The 26,532-nt window shown below is 40.4% G+C and overlaps 1 protein-coding gene across 3 annotated transcripts in view; it reads right to left on the bottom strand.

The window, feature by feature from the left end:
- Nucleotides 1-26,532, bottom strand: part of DPYD (dihydropyrimidine dehydrogenase) — a 503,241-nt gene that overhangs the window by 18,703 nt on the left and 458,006 nt on the right. For all 3 annotated transcript variants that reach the window (XM_053391713.1, XM_053391712.1, XM_053391714.1), the window contains one exon: nt 54-197. In XM_053391713.1, the coding sequence (XP_053247688.1) occupies nt 54-197 (144 nt within the window). The remainder of the gene's footprint in view (nt 1-53; nt 198-26,532) is intronic.

The following is a 26,532-nucleotide window of genomic DNA, read 5'->3' on the forward strand; positions in this document are numbered from 1 at the left end:
CACTGAACCACGACACTTTGTACAAGAGGCCCACATTCTGTGATGCTACTTACTTTCACAGCTGGGATGGGCTTTTTAGGAACAAGATGTTTTCTCTCAAGCTGGGAAACCAGGGTGCTCTGTTCCATCATGTTCACTTTGGACTCAGCTATTATCTTCTTGCGCTGCTCAAGGTAGGGGCCAAAACTAGGAAGTTTCTAAAAGAAATAGAAAGTATGCCATTACTGTTGTATAGAAAACAGTGGCCCCAGTGAGAGCGAATGACTTCATCCCACATTTGACAGACATGATCAATGATTTGAATGCCGAATCTATCTTTCTTGCCCTTCTCCCATGCTTCGGGAGGCTATCCACCTTCTTCATTTTAAAATTGCCACATGCATATTTATCCAATTAAAACATATATTCATCAATCTATGAAAACTTGTTTAAAAAAGATTTTTTTTAAATAGTAAAAATTGTGCTAGGTTGTGTGTGCATTTATATCCTTTTGGTTCTTAGCCAGTTAGCCACAATTCCCCCAAGAAAATTTTTGATAGGAGTTTTAGTAGCATCACTAGTTATGATGCAAAACAAATAAACCAATCAACCACGGATAAAGACTGCAATGTATGGACAACAACGAAAATTGGAAAGTTTGGTAGTGGGATAATCTGTCCCTCAGTTACTGCATTTCTTTGGGGTATGTATCACTAGGGTCCTGCTATATAAAAATACACATCACTCATTGAAATAAATGAAATTCACTCTATGTTTATTATTATGGTGCAGGGAATATTATGCACTAAAGATTCATAGAACTTGGGTGAGAAACCTCCATTTGCTTAATGCTTTACATCAGTTTCCCCTTACAGCTAATGGATTTGCTAGCTAACTTTATAAAGCATGCTCTGAGATTATTTTGACATGGCGCTTAAAGGGATATTGGATCGGTTACTATAATGGCAGCCAGTTCCAAGCAAACTCTGGAAAGTGCTAATTTTATTCATTTCACTATTTGACCTCATTGAGCTTCTTAATCTTTAGCCTCTGGGCTTCTTTCATATAATGCAGCAAAGGGAAAGAATACTAAGCTCCAAAATACTCCACTTCCAGCCAGAAACCTATAAACGCCGGCTCCAATTTCTAAGCACGCCAGTACCTACAGATAATGACTCTACACCACCAATCCATTAAAGTTCCTTGCAACCCATGAAGGTCATTGTGATCTTCCACCTAAGGAGGAGGACCATAACTCACGACACAGCATCTGCTTTGCATGTAGAAGGCCTCAGGCTCAATCTCTGGTGTCTCCAGGTAGAGTTACCAGCAGCTAAGAAAGTGTAGCATAGGCAGGGCAATGTGCTATGCAATGGTACCCCATCACATACTTCAGGAGCCCTGAATACCTGAAGAAGCGTCTCCACCCCCACTGTTCAGCCCAGACGCTAAGATCCAGCTCCAAAGGCCTTCTGGTGGTTCCCTCACTGTGCGAAGTGAGGTTACAGGGAAGCAGGCAGAGGGCCTTCTTGGTGTCATGCCCACCCTGTGGAACGCCCTCCCGTCAGATGTCAAGGAAATAAACAACTATCTGACTTTTAGAAGACATCTGAATAATGTTTGATGTTTTATTTGCTGGAAGTCATCCAGGGTGGCTGGGGCAACCCAGTCAGATGAGCATCATCATCATCATCATCATCATCATAGAATATGTGTGCAGGGGGAACAGGTGTGGGCACTGTTCCAATGTCCCAGAGCAGATTTAAGGGCATGCAAGAAGCATGCAGTTAGAGGAAAAGGCAAGGAAATATCATGGCACTAGTGGAACTGTTTAGTTGGTTACTGCCCTCTGTTCACATTACATTCATTTCCATCAAAACAACCATATGGTGAGATCGCCACCTGAAGATCATTTAATCCCACTTTAAAATGAAAAATTCTTTATGATCAGCCATATATTCCACACCCCATATTGCCCCCATCTGAGAAGTCACCCCAAAGGAAATGTATCTGGGATATCTATCTCTCTGCCAACATCCCTGATCCTATTTGACAGGAGAACTGTTTGTTGAGCTGTACGTTTTGCCCACATAAGGTCTGCATTCTTGAACCTGTGACTTTCTTTGAGGAAGACTATTGTACATCTTTAAGGGTTGGGAAGAGAAATGGGACGAGTTGTATCCTGATGGAGCTGTCCTTTCAGTACTTCATCTGAGCTCTTCTTCGGATTGCAAGAGGAAGGGAAAGAAACACATATTGTCCTTCACTTGAAGCAACAATGTGTCTTGGGGTGGCCTTGAAGATGACCCAGTGCTGGATCCTGATGATGGGGTTTGAATAGAACTGGCAGGCTGACCCTGATATAGACAGTACAGATCAGAATAATTTGTAGGATGGCAAAGTATCCCAGTGTGAAATGTGGCAGAACTCCCTGTCCCTTTGGTTTCAGTGCGGGGCTTTTCTCTTGCCTCCCTTTTTTATCCAAAAGTAAATCTCTGGCACTCAGCTTCCAAAAGCAACCTTGTAACTGATGAAGTGTACAAATCTCCTGCAACCATGTGATTTTTGTTTCAGTATTTCTCCAGGGATTCATCATTGATGAATTTGTTCTCACTGGATAAGCTAAATCCTACTCATTTAAAGATAACAGTATCTACCAGTAGAACTGTTTCTATCTAGATATAAAAAGCATTAGACTGCCAATAGAGAACTGACAACATAATGAATCAACAATGAAACCTTAAGCCAGCAAAGCTTTAAGGTGAATAAGCCTGTTTCGATTATAATTTATTCACAGATCAATCTAAAGCCAATTGAGCATATTATGAACTAGAAAAGAGGCTGCTTTCCTAAGAGAAGCAGGCGCCTGATATCTTCATTTTCAAATTACTGTATCTTTTTTTTAATGGAAGAAACACTGGCCATGTTTGAGGAAGGTAATATGACCAGTTCATACTAATTCTCTCAGATAATAATACTAGTAATTCATTACTTAATGATGAATACATGTACCTTATCCTGACTAGATATTTGCAAAACTAATGCACTTGCAGGTATTTAGTAACCTGGCTAAACATTTCCTCTGCTTCCAAGATTACAGGACTTTAGAGTGTCTCACTAGCCCTTTTAGTAATCACGTGATTACGACTACATAAAGGTAAGAGGAGGGCTGTCCTCACTGACCTTGCCATGGTATTTTCCCTGGCTCTGCCCCTAAACCCAGTCCATTCATTGGAGGGGAAGTCTTAAGCGGGAGCCTACTCCACACATGCAGGCTCCCCACTCGGTTTAGAAACCTGATTGTGCATGGTTCAAAATTCCATAAGGAGCCTATATGTGTGCAATGGATTCTCCATTTCACACTTCCCCTGTCCCACAGTGGTGTGGGTAGCAATGATGCAAGGACAGGGTCCACAAACAGAGCCCACTCTTTCCCTCTCATGACGTTAATCAAATATGGAGTGAGCATCAGTACAGCACTTAGTCAAGTCTCAGATATATTTAAGATTAAAATTCAAAGCAGCAGCCAGCTTTTAAGAATATGGGTTTTGTCAGGGCTTTCTTTCAGCTGGAACTTGCCAGAACTCAGTTGCCTTTCTATGAGAGCAAGGGAGGTGTTTGTGGTGAGTTCTGGCACCTCTTTTTCTAGAAAAATAGCACTGAGTTTTGTAACGATTTGGGGAGGAATTCAACACCATGTTCTTCTGATCTTTCTGTCATGACAATCATTTCTGCTTGCCAGACAAAATGTTTCCCCTCTGCTCCCCTTATATGCTGTTCTCCTAACCCTCCAGAGCAGATCTGGAGAGGTGCAGGGAGCATGGGAAGAGGAAAGAGGAAAGAGGCAAAGTCCCATTTAACTAGTGGGAGCCCTAGCACTGTCTTTCACTTGTATTGTAGCTTAGCTGAATCCAAATCCATTTTTTTCCAGACCTCATAATAACTGCCTTAATGTTATTTTTGTGGGACGCGGGTGGCGCTGTGGGTTAAAACACAGAGCCTAGGACTTGCTGATCAGAAGGTCGGTGGTTCGAATCCCCGCGATGGACGGGGTGAGCTCCTGTTGCTCGGTCCCTGCTCCTGCCCACCTAGCAGTTCGAAAGCATGTCAAAGTGCAAGTAGATAAATAGGTACCGCTCCGGCGGGAAGGTAAACGACGTTTCCGTGTGCTGCTCTGGTTCGCCAGAAGTGGCTTAGTCATGCTGGCCACATGACCCGGAAGCTGTATGCCGGCTCCCTCGGCCAATAAAGCGAGATGAGCGCCGCAACCCCAGAGTCAGCCACTACAGGACCTAATGGTCAGGGGTCCCTTTACCTTTAATGTTATTTTTAATGTAATGCAATTCATTAAATTTGTATACAGGCAACCCTCATTTTGTGTGGGGGTTCCATGCCGGACTCCTGCACACATAAGCCCACTCTACCCTCCCCCATTCTGCTCCTTTCCATGATGTCTTTATGATATTTTGCGGCCGCTTCCAGGTTCGGCGCGTCATTCGGATGCGCCTAAATTGGGAGTTGCCTGTACTGCCTTTCATCCATAGATCTCTGGGCACTTCACAGCACAGAAATAGTCACATCATCATTATATGATTTTATGAAATACATGTCTTTTGCACACTTGGTTAGAACAAAGACTCATTTCATTATTTAAAACACCAGCAGTGGATTTACCAAGACTTAATTTGAACAGTTCAATGCATGGATCACTTATAAGGTTTTTCCTTCTGTGTTCTGTATGAAGCAGAAGTGATAAACCTGTGATACTCATGATTTGTTGGACTCAAATTCCCAGCAGCCCCGGCCAGCATGACCAATGCCTGGCAACACTTGGAGCACTACTTTTTCTCCACCGCTGTTATAAAAAGCAATTCCTAGGCAAAAATAGGAGGGCTCTGTGCAAGTGAAGCAGCCATAAGCAGTTTGACTGAACATCAGTGTTTGTGTGTTGTATTTTGATAGCAGCGCATCTGTGGGGATTCCAAAGGAAGTAAGAAGAATATTGACAAGATTAATGAAGTATCATGGGAAGGGGGAGACGTTCCTCACACATCTAATCCTCTTGTAGCTAAACAACAGGGAGTGTAGCCTTAATTCCCCTTGAGAAATTTTGCTCATCTTTTTTTAAAAAATACTTTCTGCCTTCAACATTCCATGAACGTTTTGCTTGAACAGGGACCACCCAAATCTACCTCAAAGTTTTGGCTTGGATAACATCACTCTCTGCAACATCACATCATTTGCTCATCTGTTAAAGGCAACACCATTCCTTCTTGCTTAGACTTCACTCAATGATCTTGATCTGATTTATTTGTCAGCTTTGAAACAAGAAGATCTGACAGATTATTCTTTGCTAGAGCACAACAACATTTCATGTTCTAAAAGACCAACTGGTCTGGTCTTCTGGCTATGTAATATTCATCACACACACAAAAAGGGGAGTTAAACACCATACTGTGTGTTTAACCAAATGCTTGATTAGCAAGGATGCCAAAATGAATGATATACCTCTGTTGTGGGAAGTAGGGAGTGTTGGCTTGGGGGGGGGACACACAATGAAGATTTCAACAGATTACTGTGCTACTTGGTGAACATCTGGCAGACTGTCACTTAATAGACAATAACATCTTCTCTAAACAAAAGAGACTTGAATCCATCAGGGATTCCTTCAGTACCTTATGTGCTTTACTTAGGCTATAATCCTACACACACTTGCTTGGGAGTAAATACCATGGAAACCAGCAGGGCTTACTCCTGAGTAAGACATGCCTACACTTCCACTGCACAACATCTGCTTTGTGCTCTTTCCATAGATTATCATATTCATGACACTTTGAAGTGAAAACCGTTTTACTGTCTCACTCTACCCAAAGCATGAAAAAGAAATTAAAAACACTGGCAAGTTCTTTGCTTTCAGTTTTTTGGGCATGTATGAGGAAGGCCTCCCTGGCCATTTTGGGGAAAGAAATTCTGACAGCTTAGCGGACTAAAGCTGTAACAAAGACGACAGCAGACTGCCTATTAAGAAACACCACAAAGCAACAAAATGTAACTGCTTTCCCCTCACCTTAATAAATATGGTGGGGGACTCTATGCTTCTGTACTAGCAAAGTGTGTGCAGATAACACTGTGGATCATTCTTGGGGTGTTTCCACAAGCAAGCTTACCATTTTGTTTTGCATACTGTACATTAAGCCAAATGAAAAAGTGGCACTGCATATAAAACATACAACTGAGAAATGGCCACTGTCCATTTTCTTTTTCACATTTAACAGAGTCCAGAAACTGTTGGCAAGTCGTATTTCCAAAGAGGACACACCTGATGTGATCTGCCCGGAACCATGTGGAGATCAGAGCATGAGAATCTATGCACTGCTGGAGTCCCGCTCTCTTACAAAATGGCACACAAGGTGGTCTGAGGGTTATCTGTCAGTCTTCTCTAAAAAGCGATTCCTGCCACCTAGGAGCAGCTAGCTAGTGCAAATGGGTCTTGCTGCTACACACTATAAAACCAGTGTAGGAAGTTCTGCTGGGAGAGATGTGCATTGATGACACATGCTCTCAGGTTCTTTTTACACATTTTACTTACTTTGCAGACTCCAAGGGGGAAACCGAGCACAAAAGACATTAAATGCACCCAAAATATATATGTGACAGGATGTAATTAAGACCCGTTGCTCCCAGCAAGACTTGCTACACCGATTTTTGGCGGCTGAATTTACTTTTTAAAAGCAACAAAAATGACAGCACAGCAGCCCTCAGAGCACCTCAGAATTGCTCACAAGCCCACCCACCTTTTTATTATTTTTGTGTGTCAAATTTTTTTGGGGGGAAGTAGCTTTTCAAGGATACGATCATTAAAAACCCAGCATGGAAATGAGATGGAAGAAACTTTAGCCTGACACAGATTTTTGTCCTTGAGTCAATCTCTACTTTTCACATGCTGCAAACATGTGCACAATGATGGGTGGCGTGGGAAGGGTGGGGACTTTGTCTGAACCCCCTCCGATAAGGGCAGTTTTCTGAGGCAGATTACCTGGCCAAGGAAGCCTTGAATTTATTCAGGCTGGCATCGCTCACAGCAACTCTCCTTCTAGCTAATACAGACAGATAAATCAAGGACACTGCTCCCCCCTCCCCAATTCTATGTCTGTTTCCTAAAACCTTCACCAGCCACTCAAAGCCCTACCTTCTAGCTGCCTCAAGCTGTTTTCTTTGGCAAGGAAAAGCCTGTTGCCTACACAGCACGAGTTAATTTATTGAAGGGTTTACCATTCCCTTTGGTTCTGATCCCAAGTTATAAAGAAAATAATTCAGTTTTGTGAAGTGTCCTTCATGCTCGGTGCTCACCAAAACCCCTTTATATTACAACAATGATTTAAATTCTTGTAAAGGAAAAAGACAAAACAGCACTGCTGGCCAACTTACGGAATCGTGAAAACAATTAATTTTGCCCAGCAATAAAAGTTCCACCTCCAAACAAAATATCAAAGCAAATGGAAGTAGAACTACAACTTTCGTTTTACTGTAGTTTGCCTTCTGCCAATGAGCTGGAATGAGCTGTCCCATTCAGATTCTGAAAAGTGTATTTTTCCCCCCTATACCGCTTTATATTTTTAATAAAAATCTCAATTTTAAATCTCAAATAAATAAATCAATAAAACAACAGCTGGGCGATGTTCCTCCAGCCTCATGAGGAGCCTCTTCAGTAGGGCTGGTGAATCTGGGCCCAGCCCCCTAGACCAGGTGGAAAGGGAAAGGGTCTTGCAGGGAGTGGCCTTCACACTCACAGCTGGGTGAGGAGCCTTTTAAGCAAAGCTTCACCAGAGACAGTTTTAGCTTCTTGGGTTCTTCAAGCCTCGAGAAGCAGAGTGCCCTACAGGGTCCTACTGAAATGAAACTAGATGGGGCCAACCTAGGGAAGCTTCCCCAAGTGAGCATCCCCAAGTTGTCCTGTATCACTGGTCTTTGGCTATAAGGCACAAGTGGAATAGCAGCTGATGCTCCACACTACCAGGGGAATAGGAACATGGAAAACAGTCTTCTACTGAGTCAGACCATTGGTCCTTCTAGCTTGGTATTGTCTATGATGACTGGTGGTGGCTCTCCAGGGGTTTCCTTCAGCCCTAACCTGGAGATGCTTGGGAGTGAACCTGGGACCTCCTTCATGCAAAGCAGACACCCCACAACTAAGCCATGACCTTTCCTATTGTGAGTAGCTGACATTGAAAGGGGTGTGTGATTCTGACTAGGATTGTGGCTGTGGCATAAGAATAAAGCTGCTCTTCCCTCATGCCATGCCTCCAATCCAGCTCAGCCCTCTCCCACTACATTTTCTCAAGTGATCTGATAAGAATCTCATGGGGGAAACAGGAGAGAATGATAGCTGCTAGAGATCTATATCTCTAGCACAGTTGGCCAATTAATGCACTGACATTTTGGGGCTGGGGCTATGAAGGACTATCCCTTCGGTCTCTACATCATTAAGAAGCCTAGCTTAGGTTTTGAAAAGCACGACTTAGGAACTGTGAGGATTCTGTAGGTTGACATTTTCTTGAAATTTACACTTTAATGTAAAAAATAAAACAAAATCAGAATCTAATCTCAAATCTAGGCATTTCAGATCTAGAAAACAAAAGCACTCCTTCTGGCCTGGCCTAATAAATGTCTACTTAGGATATTGTCTTCTACTGAGGTCACTGAAAGGCTCTTTGGTACACAAAAATGCCAAGCATTTCTCATAATGGTTTACTCATCTCTCTTTTATATTAGTTTATTAGTGTACAAGTGACAGTTCCTGGTACTCGAAGCAGCTTTTTTAAAGATTAAAAAAATGTGATAATACAATGCTTAGATGCTCTGAGACACATGCTTTATATCTTGAACTACCCTAAAGGGAAAATATCAACTTCTAGCAAGCACTGGTGATTTAGCACAGTGTGCAATTGAGGTATGTGCATACTTTGTGTAAGCACACAGATTATATATGGGTATGGAAAAGCCAAAGGAAGATTCAGTTGCAATTTTGTTTCTCTCCCATGTTGAATTCTTTTGTTTCGTTTTTTCAAAAAAAGGAGATGGAAATAGCATGTGCCTTGCATATATTAGGTTCTGAGCTGCATTGTAAATAGGAAATCTCTCTGATAAATCTAGAGGTAAACTCCCCCTTCTGCTGGATCACATAACTCTCCTTGTGTTATACTAATAGATTACATAAATGCAAACCATTGCTAATAATTCCTAAATAAACCTTCTTCCACTTCAGATTCACTGTAATCCATCTCTTATGTCAGATGAACTGTGGTACTTATCCTCCTTACTGCAAAGGCTATAATGCGGCTCCTTATTCATCTCTCATACACAGTAATCCCTCCACCTCAACTTTGCAGATTTCTAATTTAAATGTAAAATATTCATGGCAGACAAAGGAGCCCTAGTCTAAACAACAGCTCTTATAGCTAATACAAAGGATTCTGACATTGTCTTTACCTAATCTTTTTAATAAAATAAAAAACCCACAGGCTACATAGTGATTTTATTCATCACAATGATTATCTGCATTTTCTGCAGAAATACAAGCTTTAATAACAGCAATTAGGAATAATCTTGAAGCTACTATAAAGGTAAAACATTCTTCCAGATATTTTTTTTTAAAGTCTTGTTGTTTTATTCTGCAAGACCATATGCTGCCTTGAATACTACTTCTTCTTTTATTATTCCATGATATTAAAATGTATGGCATTCACAGCCACAATGTGGGGCATTGGCCACTGTTTTATGGCTTTAGAGGAGGATTAGACAAATTAATGGAGAAAAGGGCTATCATATGCTTAAGTCAACCAAACCTTCCTGTTCCGAGGCAAGAAGCCTTTGAATTCCAGTTACTGGAAGGCAACTGGGATGGGGTGCTTCCTCCATAGCCTGCTTGTGGATTTTTGGAAGCATCTAGCTGGTTACTGTTGAAAACAGAAAGATGGACTAGATGCACCTTTGATCTCATCCAACAGGGGTATATTTTATGCATCCAAATTTGGGATGAGGAACCTGAAACCCACCCAGACATTGTTGGATTCAAACTCCCACCAGCCCCAGCCACCACACCCAGTGGTCAGAGTTGTGGTTGAACAACATTTGGAGCACCACAGGTACCCTATACAGATGATACACAATTGTTTTGTTGTTGTTTAGTCGTGTCTGACTCTTCGTGACCCCATGGACCAGAGCACGCCAGGCACTCCTGTTTTCCACTGCCTCCCACAGTTTGGCCATAAAATTTTACAGTGGTGCCACATGGGAATGGAATCATTCCCCGCCCCCAACATTCTGAAACTGAGTAATTTAAATTTGTTTGTAAGAATAGGGCACATGCATTATCCCACTTTTATGGGACTACTGAAGAGCTCATTGCAAATCAGAAAAATGCATCCCTCTGCAGCAATTTACAAGGAATAAGAGGAGCGTAACTCTATATTCAAAGAGCAAATGGATAGGGTTATGGTTGAGCAGGGACCTGAGCTAATTCATCGCTGACTTCAGCCTTCCCAACTGCAGAGGATTATGATTTATTACAGTAGCTAATGAAAATATATTTATTGTTTTTGATTTATTTTAACAACCCTAAATCCATGAAGCAAGTAACGTTACTAAACAAGTAACACGCACCAAGGAAGTGTCATAGGGGAGAACAATACTATCTCTTGGGTGTGCAAAGCCAAAGCTCTTTCGGGTCAAAAATCAACATCTAGAACTGAGCCCAGAAATAAACTCAGGAACAGAGGTCTAAAGTCCTCTGGTGGCCCATCCATTTAAGGAAACACATACTATATATATATATATATTCTGAATATAGCAGCTTTTGCTAAACGATTCATTCATTCATTCAGCTTCAATGTAAGATGGAGGGGAGTCAGGGTTTGTTAGGACGAATTATTTATAGTTGATACGAAATGCTGTTGTACAGGGACAGTAGTAGTAGCAGATAGGGGTTTTTGAATGTTTTATGTAGTTTTTATGTAGTTTTATGTAGTTTTTATGTAGTTTTATGTAGTTTTTCAATTTCATTGTTCTGCATGGGACAATGACAATAAAGATATATCGTATCGTCATTTTATTCATATCCCACTTTTCTCCAAGGAACTCAAGTGGCATACATAGCCCCCTTCCCCCCAATTTTGTCCCCACAACAACTCTGTGAAGTAGGATAGGTTTGGAGAGAGTGACTGGCCCCAGGTCATCCTGTGAGTTTAGTGGTTGCATGGGGATTTGAACCCAGGTCTCTGCATTTCTAGTCCAACACTCCAAAAACTACGCCACAGTGACTCTATTGAACTGTGGTATCTGATTCTGAGTCGATTGTTCTTTGCCAACCAGCCTTTCCTTTTTAAAATAAAATAAAATAAAATTAGAGTCAGCATGGATGCAGTTACTCAGAAGGCTACAATACTGAGACCCAGCTCCTTCTGCAGTACCATATAGCTGAATTGAATACGCAAAGCAAAGGGAGAGAAGAAAGCAGTACGAGTGGGATCACGTAGCCTTTCCAGTTGAGTCATGAATGATAACCACACTGCTTCTGTGTAATCACCCAGTGTCAGTAGTTTAGATGGACACACCTGGGAATTTTAACCTAACACCATATTGCGAGGAATTCCAGTTAACAGGAACAAGTAATTAATCTGGGTAATTAATCTGGGACGACCCAACCAGCTTTTGCTCGCAGTTCACGCTGTGCTTGCTAAGTCTCTAGAACTTTCATTAAGTTTTAAATATTTTAGATGCACATCTAGAGACAACTCCAAATCATTAAAATATGATAAATCATCACAGCATTATAAATCATTATAAAGATTATACAAATCCATGTCATGAATACAATAATAATGGTCCTGGCACCTAAATGAGACTAAAATGTTCCTTCCCTGTAGCAATAGTGAAATGTCAAGGCCTAGCTTTCAACGTGATAAAACGATACTATATAATACGTAGGACAGATAGATAAAAGAAAGATGCATTATAATAAAGTTTCTTTATTTCCTCAAATAATGAAATGTCTCCCTTATCTAACAATCACTAACTATAACCATCACGGTTTTCCCAAGGAAAAATGAGCTTACGCTATTCATGCATTTTCAAAGAGCTTACGCTATTCATGCATGTCGTGGGCAGTGAACTCCAGGGAGAAAGGGCATGGATCTGGCAGTGGCAATGGCAGCAATGGTGTTGGCAGTGAAGCCAGCAGCACCAGCCATTTAAGTTCTTCCCCCAACAAATGCACACCTACCAGCACAGTTGCAGGCAGGAGCAACTTGCCTGCAATTTGGCAGATTTTTTACCCAGGGAAACTTCTCTCACGCCTGCTATTTAGATATCAGTTGTACACAAAACACATGGGTTGGAATTCAACACAGCACAAAGCAGACTGTTCCACCCATGCAAGTATTTCTGCTTGCCCAACGGGACACACACACACCCCCTTTTCAAGCTACCACTAGTGGAGATGTAAGGGCTGCGTTTGAGGGGAAACCACTGGAGCTATCCTTCTGAAAAATTAGCAAGATTGGCGACAACAGAAGGGGCAATGGCTGCAAATTTCATCCACTTCTGCCCCTAAGTTAGAGACAATTCCTTAAGCTAATATTCCCTATCAATAAACTCTACATGTATTCGCCTGTGATTTGGCAGGCTTAATCCACTCTAAGAGAGGTTAGCCTGCCTGAAAATGCCATTTGCTTCTGCTAAAAGGGGGAAACATTATAGTCATTTTTTATTCCCCATAATAGTGAATGTAGAAAAGCAAAGTTCAATTCTTTCTGAAATGAATTTGGACCCTGAGGCAATTGCATAGCCTCCAAGTGCTTCAAACTGAATCTTCTGTTCTGAAGCACTGAACCCAGATCCAAACTGAACCCCTACTATGAACATTTTCCCAATGAGTAAAACCAATACATGGCCAGATATTGGACTATGTAAAAAGTTACAGGCTGATTGTATGAGATTTTTTAAAAAAAAAAATCAGTTGAAAAGTTTTATGTCACTTACTCTCAAATTTTGCCAAAATTTTAATCCTGTGAGTTGCTACTATGATTTCAACTCCTATATTTAGAACTAAGCATCTATTCGGATGAATCCTAGAGCAGTGTCTTTGAATTTAACTGCAAATTAGCATAGACTAGCCCACCTGTCTATCTTCACCTGGAGAGAAAATGAGATTTTTGCTACAGTGGAAGCTCTGCTTAAAATGACCGTCTCATCTTCATCTTGACTGCACTCAAATAGCTTCCAAATAATATATTTCAGATGAGCGATTGCAGAGATCCTGCAGTGCTTGTATATTCAGAAACAGAATGCTTCATAGCAAGTATTCATTGAAAATGCAGGAAATGTATTTTTTTATTTTATGTCTGGACTTAATTTTTCTTTCTGAAGTGATGAATTATACTTAAAAATGCTCATTAAAAACCAAGGAATCCCCATTGGTCCACAAGGGGAAAAGCAAATCCAAATCCACAGTCAAGCTATCCCTACAATTAGAACCAGAAAACTTGTCATAATACCAAGGAAGCTTTTGAGTTTTCTGGAAACCTTCGTCAGGGGGGCTGTTACACAAAGAAGTGAGTACTGTGGGGAATATGGAAAGATAAGGAACTGCACAAAACATTTGCTTTATGTTTTAGCTATAAGGTTCGCAAAAGGCAGGGCTGGAACATTTGTGTCCCTCCAAATGTTGTTGGACTCCAATTCCCATCAGCCTCAGTGAGCATGGCCAATGGTCAGTGTGGCGTTTGCCTCCTAGGTGGGTCATAAGGAAAGGGTTAAAATGAGTGTGATGTGATTGGCCCGTGGAAACAGTGGAGGAGTTAGGGTTAGAGGGGGAGTTGTGTGAAAGTCAGTTGAGAGTTCGGAGCTGAAGAAGGAAGAGGGAGGTTAAGTCTGTGGGTTGGTCGAGTTGTGAGGTGAGGGAGTGCGAGGAATTGTTAGGTGGAGTCAGATAGATAGTTGGAATAATCAGTTTGAAGTTGTTAGGAACGCATAGAACAGTTACGGATCTAGCTTTAAGAAACTGCTAAGAAAAATTAACTGAAACCACAAGCTTGTTCAGGCCTATAAATAAACTTGATTATTTGTTAATGATACCAACTGACTGGACTCCGTGTGTACCCATAAGGAGAAACGGGTTGGTGGCAGCGAAAAAAGCAATCACAGTGGCGGCACAGGGTCAATAGACCGTCAAACGTCCGGGGGCCCTGTGTAATCGCCGCAGTCAGGAATGATGGGAGTGGTAGTCCAACAGCAGTCCATGGGCCCCAGGCTCCTCATCCCTGGCATAGGTTTTGGCTATAAGTCACTTGTGTGTTTCTGGGTAAGTTCTGGACTTTGCGTTTCAAAAAATGGGGGTGGATCAGCACCATGAGATCTGCAGCAGCTAGCAGAGACTAATCTAATTAAGTCTGCAGTGTTCATCTTGAGACTGAACATAAATGCAGACCTTATGCCTACAATATTAAACAATTTTGGGGTTCTTTTTTACGCCCCCTCCCTATTCTCCCTACCTGTATTTCATAATAGACAACCTGACAAATATAATTCTGGTTGTTTCTGATACAAGTGTTGCCTAACTTCTAAATTTCTGAAAGGTTTCACTTAACATCTCTTTTTATAGGTCACACTCTTGATTGGACAGTGGTTTTTATGTTTAATTATGGTCCTGCATCATCACTGTATTTGTCACAGGGTTTTTGTTTTCTCAGGTTCATTTCATTTTGCAGCCCTTAATAAAACATTTGCAGACTGGGGCCATGAAAGCTTTCAGTTGACATATAATTCCTGAGAGTTTGCCCTGCATCTCAAACAGTGCTTGGGAAGTTCTAGTTTATCCTCTCCAAAAGGAAGTACCGTATTTTTCGCCCTATAAGACGCACCAGACCACAAGACGCACCTAGTTTTTGGAGGAGGAAAACAAGAAAAAAAAATTCTGAATCTCAGAAGCCAGAACAGCAAGAGGGTTCACTACGCAGTGAAAGCAGCAATCCCTCTTGCTGTTCTGGCTTCTGTGATAGCTGCGCAGCCTGCATTCGCTCCATAAGACGCACACACATTTCCCCTTACTTTTTAGGAGAGAAAAAGTGAGTCTTATAGAGCAAAAATACGGTAGTTCAAGATCAAGTTCACCCTTTCACAAAATGAACCAGTTCATTTCAAGTACACCCAATTTCCTCTGCAAAACAAAGTCAGCATTCAGAAGGTTAGAATTTAAATTTGTGCAAGTCACACAGCTGTTAAAGGCAGAAGGCAACATTCACTGTTTTCTTACACCTGCCCTTCTAACTGTAAGCCAGTGATGGCCAAACTTGGCCCTCCAACTGTTTTGGGACTACAATTCCCATCATCCCTGACCACTAGGATGATGGGAGTTGTTGTCCCAAAACAGCTGGAGGGCCAAGTTTGGCCATCACTGCTGTAAGCCATTCTTGTTGGATGAGAGTGAATCTCATCAGCAGGGAAGATAAGGAAATGCCTCACATTCTTTCCTTTAGATTTATTAGCAACCATGATTAAGCAACAAAGAATTCTTAGCAACATCAACACCTCTCTAACTGCCTAATAAGACCAAAAATGTTGCCTCCATGTTTTGCTTACTAACTTTGTTTATGGATGTCTGATTAAATTATTCTTTTTTAATGAAACTTCTAATTTCTTGGGGGGGGGGAGTGTAGTTGGGTGAAGGAATGAAGCTGAAGCTGAACTAGCAATTAGTCAAAATTCTAACCCAAAATGAACTTAGTTCACCCAGCAACGTTAAAACAACTTTCAGGTGTCATTCAGAGATTTTTGAACTAGACCAGTGAATGTTGTTCAGCTGAACTAATTCATTTCAAGCACTGATTTCAACCAACCTCACCTCAGGGTTGCTATGAGGTCAACAAGGGAAACATCTAATAGAAAGATAGGTAGCCTTTCTACCAAAACTCTGTCATACTTATGAGAGAGCCAGTCACACAGATTTGACACTAAATCCTAGCTAGTGCTTGTAGGCTGTGTTGTTGAGCCATAGAAAAAGCATGGCCTAAGGCAGGCACTCCCGAACTCGGCTCTCCCCATGCTTTGGGACTACAACTCCCACCATCCCTAGCTAACAGGACCAGTGGTCAGGGATGATGGGAATTGTAGTCCCAAAACATCTGGAGGACTGAGTTTGGGGGTGCCTGGCCTAAGGCATCAGAAATGTTGTCTGCAGGGGTAAGAAGTGGTGGAACAAGGTCACCTCATCTCCAAATTTGGAACCATGTAGCTGGGTGAACTAAGGGTAGACATTTAGCAAGAAAGTTGGACTTGCAAATTTCAGGAATATAATCAAGCTTGCATTGAGGACAACGCTTAGAAACAATCACGCTAAAACACTTTTTCTTTTTTTATACAAGAGAAACAATGGCCAAACTCTTTGTCATAAATTTAACTGGGGCCAGATGAACTTTCCTCAGGCTTTGGATCTGGTTCACAGGCCACCATTTGACCTTCTCTGATTTAAACACAGGAATAATTTTCCTTAGATATTTCAACTGGATCTGCTGGTCTTGTCTAAATCTCCTATTCTAATTGGCCTGAACACTTTGCCATTGTACCTCATACCAACTTCCTAACAGAAGGTGGTAAATAAGAGAAATAATAAATCCTTCATTATAAATGCAGACTGAGCAGAGCTAAAAGGAAAATCAATGTTGCAATTTTAATTTACCACTTCATTGTGTAAATTTATATGCAAGCCTTGTGCAATAAAGTTTTCTCTGGCATATTAACCAATTCTTGCCAAACAGAAATGCTGCATTTTCATTTTGCATTCTTTTCTACACCGAATAAAGGGCCCCGTTTTTTCTTAACTTTGTCCAAAAAGCATAGGCTTCAAACAAGACAAACTAAACATATTGTCACTGGTTTATCTGAGAGCTATCAATTCTACGAGCCATTGTGGTAAGGACATTATTTAAACAAGAGTCCATCAAATGCAGAACATCACAGCTGATGTTTTATTGCTTCCATAAAAGCCATCTTGGCTTGAGTATACAAGGACCAGCACAAACACAAACTCCAACACAGCTGCATAGCCAAACCTACTTAAAAATGTATTGTTTTTGACAAAGGGCAACTAAGCCAGTTTTGAACATCATCTTCTGAAATGTCACTTCCAGAGAACTAGTCCAGAACATATGGCAAATAGCCAAATCTTAAGAGCTTGCAGCTTTCAAGCTGTGTATGGGAAAACCTTGGAGTTCCTTGGAAGCTTATGAAGGACTCCTCAATGTGAATATCAGAAATGGCATACATGGTTACCCAACAGACAGGCTGCCTACCCACATGGGGTGGTTGTTATATACTCAAGCCAGAATGCAGCATTCATCAAGCTTTCTGGATCTGTTAGCTGAAACTATGTGAGCCTGTAGATCATTTTAAACCAGAAATGTTATGTCTGGACCAAGTTCCCATTAAACAATACAGGAATAAATACTTTAATTTATATAAATTGAAAAGGAATAAAATTGAACATGTATTACAAGAAGAAAATGTGGACATTATATGTTTACAAGAAACTCATGTAGCAAGAAAACATAGAGGAGTATTGACAAATACAGTCATACCTCTTGATATGCCTGCTTCATATTACGTTCGTTCAGGATACGTCCTGCAGCGACCCGGAAGTACCGGAAAGGGTTACTTCCGGGTTTTGCCACTCGCACATGCACAGATGTGCAAAATGACGTCACACGCATGCACAGAAGTGGCGAATCATGACCCACAGACGCGGGTTGCACTCTGCTCATGTTGCAAACAGGGCTCCGGAACGGATCCCATTCACAACCAGAGGTACCACTGTAAAAGATTAGGGATGGACTTTATAACATCAGATAAGACAAAAAACAACAACGAGGTGTGGTAATTTATGTAAAAGACAACTACAACCCCAAACAGCTATTTAAAGATGAGGACGGAAGAATAATAGCTATAGAGATAACATTGCAAGGTGAACAAATTGTGATAATGAGAATCTACACACCAAATGATAAAAAGTTGGAATTTTATAAAGAATTGGAAGGAATTTTTTTTTATTTTATGGATAAAAAAATAATTTTAATGAGTGACTTAAATGGGGTAGTCTCATTAGAAATGGATAGGACAATAAGAAAAACGGATTCAAAAGAAGGTAGATTACTTCTGACTTTCTTCAATTTGGTGGAGAATTTAAAATTGATTGATGTTTGGCAATTTAGACACCCATTATTTGGAGCCAAATCAGTCTGCCGGAAGAATCAACTCGATATGGATATCAAATTAGTTAACACTGAGAATAAAAAGAACTGAAATACAATCAAAGACTTTATTAGAGTTAAAAGGAGAAGAAAACTCCACATTGAGGTGGAGGCTAAATGAAAGTCTTCAAGGTAACCAAATAACTATGCAAAAAGCTCAAAAAATTCTGAAGGATTATTTTGAACTGAACTGAATTTGGATAAAGGGACAGATCTAAATATATTATGGGATACAAGCAAGGCGGTAATGAGAGGTTTTTTTATTCAGCAAAGTGCACATCAAAAAAGAATTTGTGAAGGTAAAAAAAGACGAAATTATGGATGAACTGATAAAAAATGAAAAAGTTGATTAAGAAACCTGCAAAGGACTCAATAAAACAAAATATAAAAATGTTACAGGCACAATTCTCAATGTTAGCGAACCAAGAAATTGAATGGAAAATTAAAAGGTTGAGACAAAGAAATTTTGAATTTGCAAACTAACCAGGGAAATTGCTTCCCGTTTGTGGAATGCTGTTCCCAGGCAAGCTATGATTAGGTGCTAAGCAAAAACATTCCTCTGTAACCAGGCCTTTGGCTGATTAAACAATCTATGGCCTTTTGAACATGTTTGTGGGAGAGGGTTTATGGGTTGTTTTTGTTATTATCATTATTATAAGTATTCAGTGTTTTCTGTATTTTTAAGCTATAACCCACCTGGTTATCTTCAGATGAAGGGTGATATATATATATATAAATGATGATGATGATGATGATGATGATGATGTATTCGGAAGAGGCAATAACTGTTCTCGGGGTTGCTCAGGTATAAATCCAATGTAGAGATGGGGTTGCTTGTATCAATGGGCTTAACCATGCCTTTCTCTGTGTTGGATTTAAACCCCAAATTATTACACACAATGCTTCCTCATAGCTTTATTAGTGTACATGTTGTGTGTGTGTGTGTGTGTACACTAATTCCAGTATTTCTGAAACTTGGATATAAGCACAAAAAAAGGTTCTGTGCCTAATGTTTTAATTCTGTTCAATATTCATATTCACACACACACAGAGTCAAATAAAGAAAACTTTACCCTATTTTTTTTCCTGTGGCACCTGGTGTTTGCTGAAGAGGAAATAAGTTTATGGGCTGAGATGATGAGAAAATGTGAAGTACTCTTGCAGGACTGAGCTGGGAGCGTTGACGATAGTCGTGGGTTAAGACTGTTATGCATCAGTTGCTTACAACCCAAATTGTTTCGCTGCCAGTTCATTACTGAATGACAGCACAGAAGCAACAAGAATGCGACTGTAATCATGATATTACAGACTCGCTCATCATGCTCTCAAGATGAACACCTCTGTCTTCTCAAAGTATTTATAGAGCCTCCATACATGATGAAGCTGAAATGTTCCTGCAGTCAAAATGGTTGGGTGATGAGCAAGACCTTCCGCCTGAGACCCAGGAGAGGCACTGCCAATCAGAGTGGACATTATGGGGCTGGATGGACAAATAGACTGGCCTAGCACCCTACGTTCCATGTCTGCATATTAAATTTAAGTTAAATTGAATAATTAACCATGAATTCATTGTTGTTGAATATAAATATTCAGCATACCACCAAGTCATAGAGTGGAATTCAGTGCTACACTAAGATGAATATTTCATCGGTAGAAGCACTGCACCTAGCCAGATAGAATGATCCCTCATCTCCTCCCCCTGGGATTTCCTGGCATGCACACGCAGCCAATTTTGGGGTGAATGCAGTGGGTGGAGAGGAGGAAAAACCCCATTGTGCAAGCAGAAGTCCTTCCACAGGGCTTCCACTCACATGGCTCATTAGTTGGACACAACCCTTTGAGCAGGATTCACCTAAGTATTACTCAATTAGCTTCAATTGGGAAAATAGCTTCTACCAAAGGCATCATGGACTTTGAAGAAGGATAAAAGTGAGAAATGAGCTAAGAGGAAGGCACATTCAGCAAATCTTCACCGTGATCAACTCCTGCCTGGAAACCTATGTCCCCACATTGGAAGGAGATGTGGCTCCAGAATTGGCCTCCACAGTCACTTACAAACACACCGTTAAGGCCGTGTTCATGGAAGACAATCTTACTTGGCTACGAGTGATTGCCAAAGAAGATGATGACTCAGCAGAAGACCTACATTGAAACTTGACTTCTGTATCCAGGTAGGGCTAGTAGAGAATCCAGCCTGAAATCCTGGATAAAATACTGAGCTAGATAGAAGAATTGTGTGAGTCACTATAAGGCAGTGTCCTACGTTTTGTCTCTTACAGCCCTTCGGATATTTATTTATCTGGTCATTTAATATATAAAAAAAATAATGGCCTGCCCTTTGTCTGTAAATCTCAGGATAGGTTGCAACAGTAATTACTGAAATCAGTTTACAACCATCACCCCATGTTCAACAGCTATCTGAAGACAGCTATCTTCCCTGAATCTTCTGTTCTCCAGGCTAAACATGCACCAGGGGATTGAAGGAAAACTAAAAGTCTTGCCTGTGGACCCAGCTGGTTGGCATGTGGGTCCATCAGAGGTGGTGACGGGATGAGTCAGCATTCTGGGGCCTTGGCATCCATCCTGGAATGTCAGGTGCCGACTCTGGGATTGTGCTTTTCATGCCGGACGGATATTGCAATCACACACACAAAGTGCAAGTTGCACCGATTTCCTAAAGGACATGCTTCTCAGTATGAGTGCTTAGATCTGAAGAACGGAGAAAAGGTCAAGGAATATGTACAACAACCTTAAGCTATTATTTAGTATCGTGATTTATCATCCCTTGTTTAGGGGTGAGATGACGATGTTTGTCACCACCGAGTCTTTTCATATAGTGAGAGACTGGCTTTAAAAAATAAATAAATCCGTTTCTCAGTTTCTACAGCAGCCCTCCATGCTTTCGGCAGGCTACTCATCTTTATTAAAGTTGAAAGCTTGCTCTGCATGTTTATCCACTTATCTTTAAAAAATAAGAAACCTGCAAATATTTTTGAGAAGACTTGCAGAGCCGCTCCAGGGATCAGAGTGGGTAATGGGGCTGGTGACATTATAGCATTGGCCAATAAATGACCTCCACAAATTTATCTTCCCCATTCTATATCCTGCCTGCTAAACTGTTTTGTGTTAAGCGCTTGCATAGGAGCTGAAGAAATGCATGTGTTTACAGAACAGCGAAACGGCCTCCATCGGTCAAAAAATTGCACATTTGTACACACCCTTATTGAACCTCTCAGGAAGTCTGTGAAGGAAGTTAGTAATTTCTTACTACCCTGTGAAGTCACACAATCAGCTTTATGGGTACACAGGAGACCTGGTGGGCCTGTTATATCCAATCCAATAAAACTATTCACTGTTACGCCAACCCCATTAAATAAAATTAAATGAATGTTCAAATAATGAACGAATAACTAAATAATAAAAGACCAATAGATTCTTCAAATTAATATTGGCATCTATCTACTCATTAAATATATTATTTCATCAAAATTAATTCCAGGGTGGTTTACAACAAGAACAAATTATATAATATACATGTGCCTGTATACACTAACAATGTGATTTTTTGCCTAACATACACATATTTACAAAGCAATTTTATCTAGTATGCTGCTTTTTTTTGTATGGTATTTTACTAATGAATGCATTTTTAGGCACATGTCCCCCTACCATTTATGGATTTTTGTACACATAACTGGGCTGAAGAACCGCATTTCAAATTTCCGAGGACTGAGAATGTCAAAGGATGGCTCTGTTTCAGTTCTTGTATTGCTTTGGAACGTGCAAATTAGTTAGGTTCCCCTTTAAATGAGAACTGATTTAATTTTTTTCCTCATCCCACTTTGCGACCCTCCGGATGTTGTTGGATTCCAATTAGCCGAAGCTAGCGCAGCCAATGCAGGATCGGGGGTGATGGGAGCTGTATTCCACAAACATCTGGAAGGCTACAATTTAGCCACTCCTTGCTTAAGTTACAACTGTGGTTGTTTTAGTTTTGTTCGAATGTCTGCTTTTGGTTTTAAAGCGTATTCTTTACTCCCCCCCCCCAAACAGTGCTCTTCTTTTGTTACCTGCCATGATGCAGCACACACAGACACTCCATTACATCTGCATAATTGGATTGTTAGAAATCAGCACCTTATATACTGGATTCCTAAAGTAACACTAAATTTCGCTGAAGTAAAATACCGCTTGCTATTTACACACTGTGAAACTATGTACCATTGGTAGGGGGATCTTACCATTGGTAGGGGGCAGGTTGTGGGAAATGATATATGTAAGAATGAAGATGCAAGGCATGGCTTATAGTCACCGAGTTCCACAATGAATTACATGAAAATCTCTAACGAATATGACAATCAAAATCTCAGATGCAAAGCACAGCGTATCACAGAGCTTTCTTCATTAAAAATGGTCTACCGCTGATCTGAATAAAGGGCAAATAAGGTCAGCAGGGATGAGGCATAATTATTTTAAGCGTTAGTTTTCAAAATACAGAAGTGCAGTGAGAATGAGTAAGATTCCAAGAAATTAATAGGATGCTTCCCAGAATGTTTTTGGCTACTGCACTGCTGTAACATGTCCCTGAGTTGTTGATTAGGCAGAGGCTGAAATCCTACACTTACTGGAGCGGAAGGGCTACTGTTAATGTTAATTATATTTTTTTTAGTAAACTGGGCAATGCAAGAAGTTAGCCCCTTCAAAAAGGCAACCTAAATTTTGCAGCCTGGATGTGCCTGAACTGGCCACTCACAAGCCTGCAGGAGTTTCTTCAGCTCCATGTATAAGAACTGGAGTACAGGATGCACCAGGTTAACTGCCTGTGAGGGAATGGGAATATGTGGTCAATGTGCACATCTATTTTGGTGGAAGACAGTGGCATAGCATGGGTTGGAGGGCTGCGTGGAGGGAGGGAAAGGGAAACAGTATGCATGTGCATTCAACTGCCTAACTGTGTCCATATCACCCAGGAGATCCCATCTGTGGAGATAAGAAAAGAGGAGTCATTCTGTTTTCTGGAGAGGTCACTTCCTGGGTTGCATGGAAAAGCTGCTTTCATCAGAGCCCAGCAACAGAAGCATGCAACTGTATTGAGGCAGCACTGAGTGTTGAAATTTTGTGCACCTAACCATTTTGCTCCTGGGGCAAACGCACCTGTGCCACCCCTCCCCCATGCTACACCACTGTTGGAAGATGCCTGCTAATTGACGTATGCATGTACCAGACAGCAAATCATTGTTGTGAGGAATAAAGATTGGACATGCACAATCAAAAGAAATATTAGATAGTGCATGACAAGAAAGTTAACTTCTTGTCACAGCTCTCATAGATAATTAAAATGTTCAATTGTGTAATGGTTTAAATTAATTGACTTCTGATCGACTAAAAAGGTCACCTGAAAACAGCAGATGGCAAACTTCACCTTCTAAGAACACTTAGGAAAACCCATCTTCTAAGATGGTGTCTGCTGAAATAAACATGCTGAACTTAAAAGAAAGATGCAGCATCTTTGGCCTTCAAGATGTTGCTGAACTGCAACTCTCATCATCCCTGACCATAGTAGACCATGGCAGGTGGCAGAAAGATGGGAGTCAGAGTCCAAAATCTGAAGGGCGACAGATTCCTGATCCCTGATGTAAAAAAATATTTTTTTTGTTTTTTGTTTGCTTCAGAACTACTGCTTTACTTATATGCAAATGCAAATTAATTAATTAATGAATCAACTAAAACCCACATGAGTAATGACTAAGATGGTGACACAGCCTTGATTAAAATCATTCTTTCTAAACAAGTAGATTAAAACCATTCTTTCTAAACAAGAACTTCTGTTTCCCAGTCTGTTCTGAACTCCTTTCTGCTTAATAACTAGTTGACAACAGAGTGAGCCATAAATGAACACAATGGATGCAGCTATTTTTTGCAGATTTGTCACAATGGAAAAGAAAAACTCTGCATCTATTGTGTTTCATAGTTATTGGTGCTTTCCCCCCTCCTTCAGTGATTTTCCAATTGAGGACTGCCTGCCCAAGAACTCCTCTATATGACCTGTTTATTGAGCATTCATACAAATTTGCTTGCACAAAGCTTATGCAGAGGTTATATGGTGTCTGTGGTTTATTGAGCATTTGTTCCAATTTATTTGTGGGGATGTTATATGACAAATAACATCCATCCTGATTTTTTTATGTAGAGGTTTTCAGTTTTCCCATCTGTCTATTGGGTTTAGTGCATTTCCCATCCTTTTCCTACCTAATCATATAAAATCAGTATTTTTAAAAAGTGGATTTGTTGCAACATAACACGTTAATCCACTTTAATTATGCAAACTTAACTTCCTGGTGCGTGACTGAATTCCTCCCATAAACGGTCTGGAGACAACCCTAAATTACCAATGAAATAAGAATGCTAGTCAAAGTAAGAGTGAATATATACTGTAACATACATTAAAGTAGCACTTCTAAGAAATGTTACTAAATAAAAGGAGGAAAAAAATTAAGCAACTAGACCCTAGTTGCAATTTGGCCATTATCTTAGTGTTTAGTTAGCCTCCATCCCTAAAATGAAAGTAAAAAAATGGTTCATTTCAAAATGGTGTTTGTTGTACGGGAAACAAAATGAAATGGTACTAAGTACTTTCCATATTACAAGTGCAGTTAAACAATTCTAGAATAAGTGATTGCAATGCATTTATGCAATGGACAATTTTGAATATGCATTTCACTATTGCAATTCTACAGTGCTTTAGACATAACAAAAGTTGAGGTGTGGGGAGAGAGAAAGATACGGAAAGCTTGCTCTGAATTTAAAGAACTGCCCTTCTCTGCCATTGAAGAAAATTCTTCCACCAGCCAATTCCGGCTGACTGCTATGATGAATGCTTTATCACTAAGATCCAGGCTCCCTTTAAAACAGTGATTATTATTCTTGTCATGACCCCTCCGGTCATCAAATCATAGGGTCTTTTGTCATGAAACAACTGTCCAATAAGGAATAATCTAGGGAAAAGCCTGTAGCATAATATCTTCTACCTCTTTATAGTCACAGTAGGAGTTGGAAAAATCTACTCCTTCAAGTTATTGCTTGCTTAAACCCTTTTTTTTGGAGGGGAATATATCTTTAATTATGTGACATAAGAAACTGGGCTTTTCAAGTTCCAGAGCAGTTGGAAAAGAACAGTTTCCATTTCAAAACAACCTGAAAGTACTCTCAGGGTTCAGCAAAGGCTAAGATCTACACACATACTAATAGTCTGGCATATTTCCCAAATAAGCATGGCAAGAACCTGCCCCAGTGGGACAGGTGGAGAAATTTAACCTCATTTGAATTTTGCACTGTTTGGATCAAATCGAGAGCAGATCCTACTCAGGAACTACACTGCAGTTGCCTACAGAAAACTTGTTTACAGTAGGTTCTCAGATGGCCTCACCCAAGATATAATGCTATTATGATATGATATGATATTGCTATTGTGTGTTGTTGTTTATATCTACCTATCTACCAAATCTATTTATATAATAAAAATTATCACTACTTAAATACATATATAGTTGTGCTGCAACATTCAGAATTGTTGTTTTAATGACATGCTATGCATTTTGTGTTTTTATACTGTAAACTGCCCCTTGGTCTTTAGATGAAGGGCAGTATATAAATTTAATAATGATATTTATATTAGCCACTACTTCTACTTTAATTTACTACAGAAGTAATAAAAGGTGACTTATTGCTTTTGACTTTCTTGAGCTCTATTCACTTAGAAGAAAGCTCCATTATGGCCAGAGCCCCATAACCTAGTTATACCTGCAACCCAGAGCATCACGCGTGCAAGGGCCTCCCATTTTCTGCCACCAAATACTCCACTAGTACATGGCTCCTTCTATTATATGTGCCGAGAATTTTCCCATCTCACAGACTATGAAGCTACATGGCTCTGTCATACTTTCATGTTCAATTATATATAAAACATCCCACCAGCTTTTCAGGCTGTAGTTGGCTTACAATAATGCACAGAACACCATACAATGCTAAGAAATCAATTAAAAACCACACCATAAAAAACACCCCACATTAAACAGCAGCAATAAAAATCTATAGGATCATATTATCATAGAATGGTAGAGTTGGAAGGTACTCCGAGGGTCATCTAGTCCAACCCCCTAAAACACAGGAAACTCAACTAAAGCATCCATGACAGATGGTCGTTCAGCCTCTGCTTAAAAACCTTCCAAAAAGGAGAGTCCGCCACTTCCCGAGG

This window comes from Podarcis raffonei, chromosome 6 (assembly GCF_027172205.1).
Source record: "Podarcis raffonei isolate rPodRaf1 chromosome 6, rPodRaf1.pri, whole genome shotgun sequence".
NCBI classification, from domain to species: domain Eukaryota; kingdom Metazoa; phylum Chordata; class Lepidosauria; order Squamata; family Lacertidae; genus Podarcis; species Podarcis raffonei.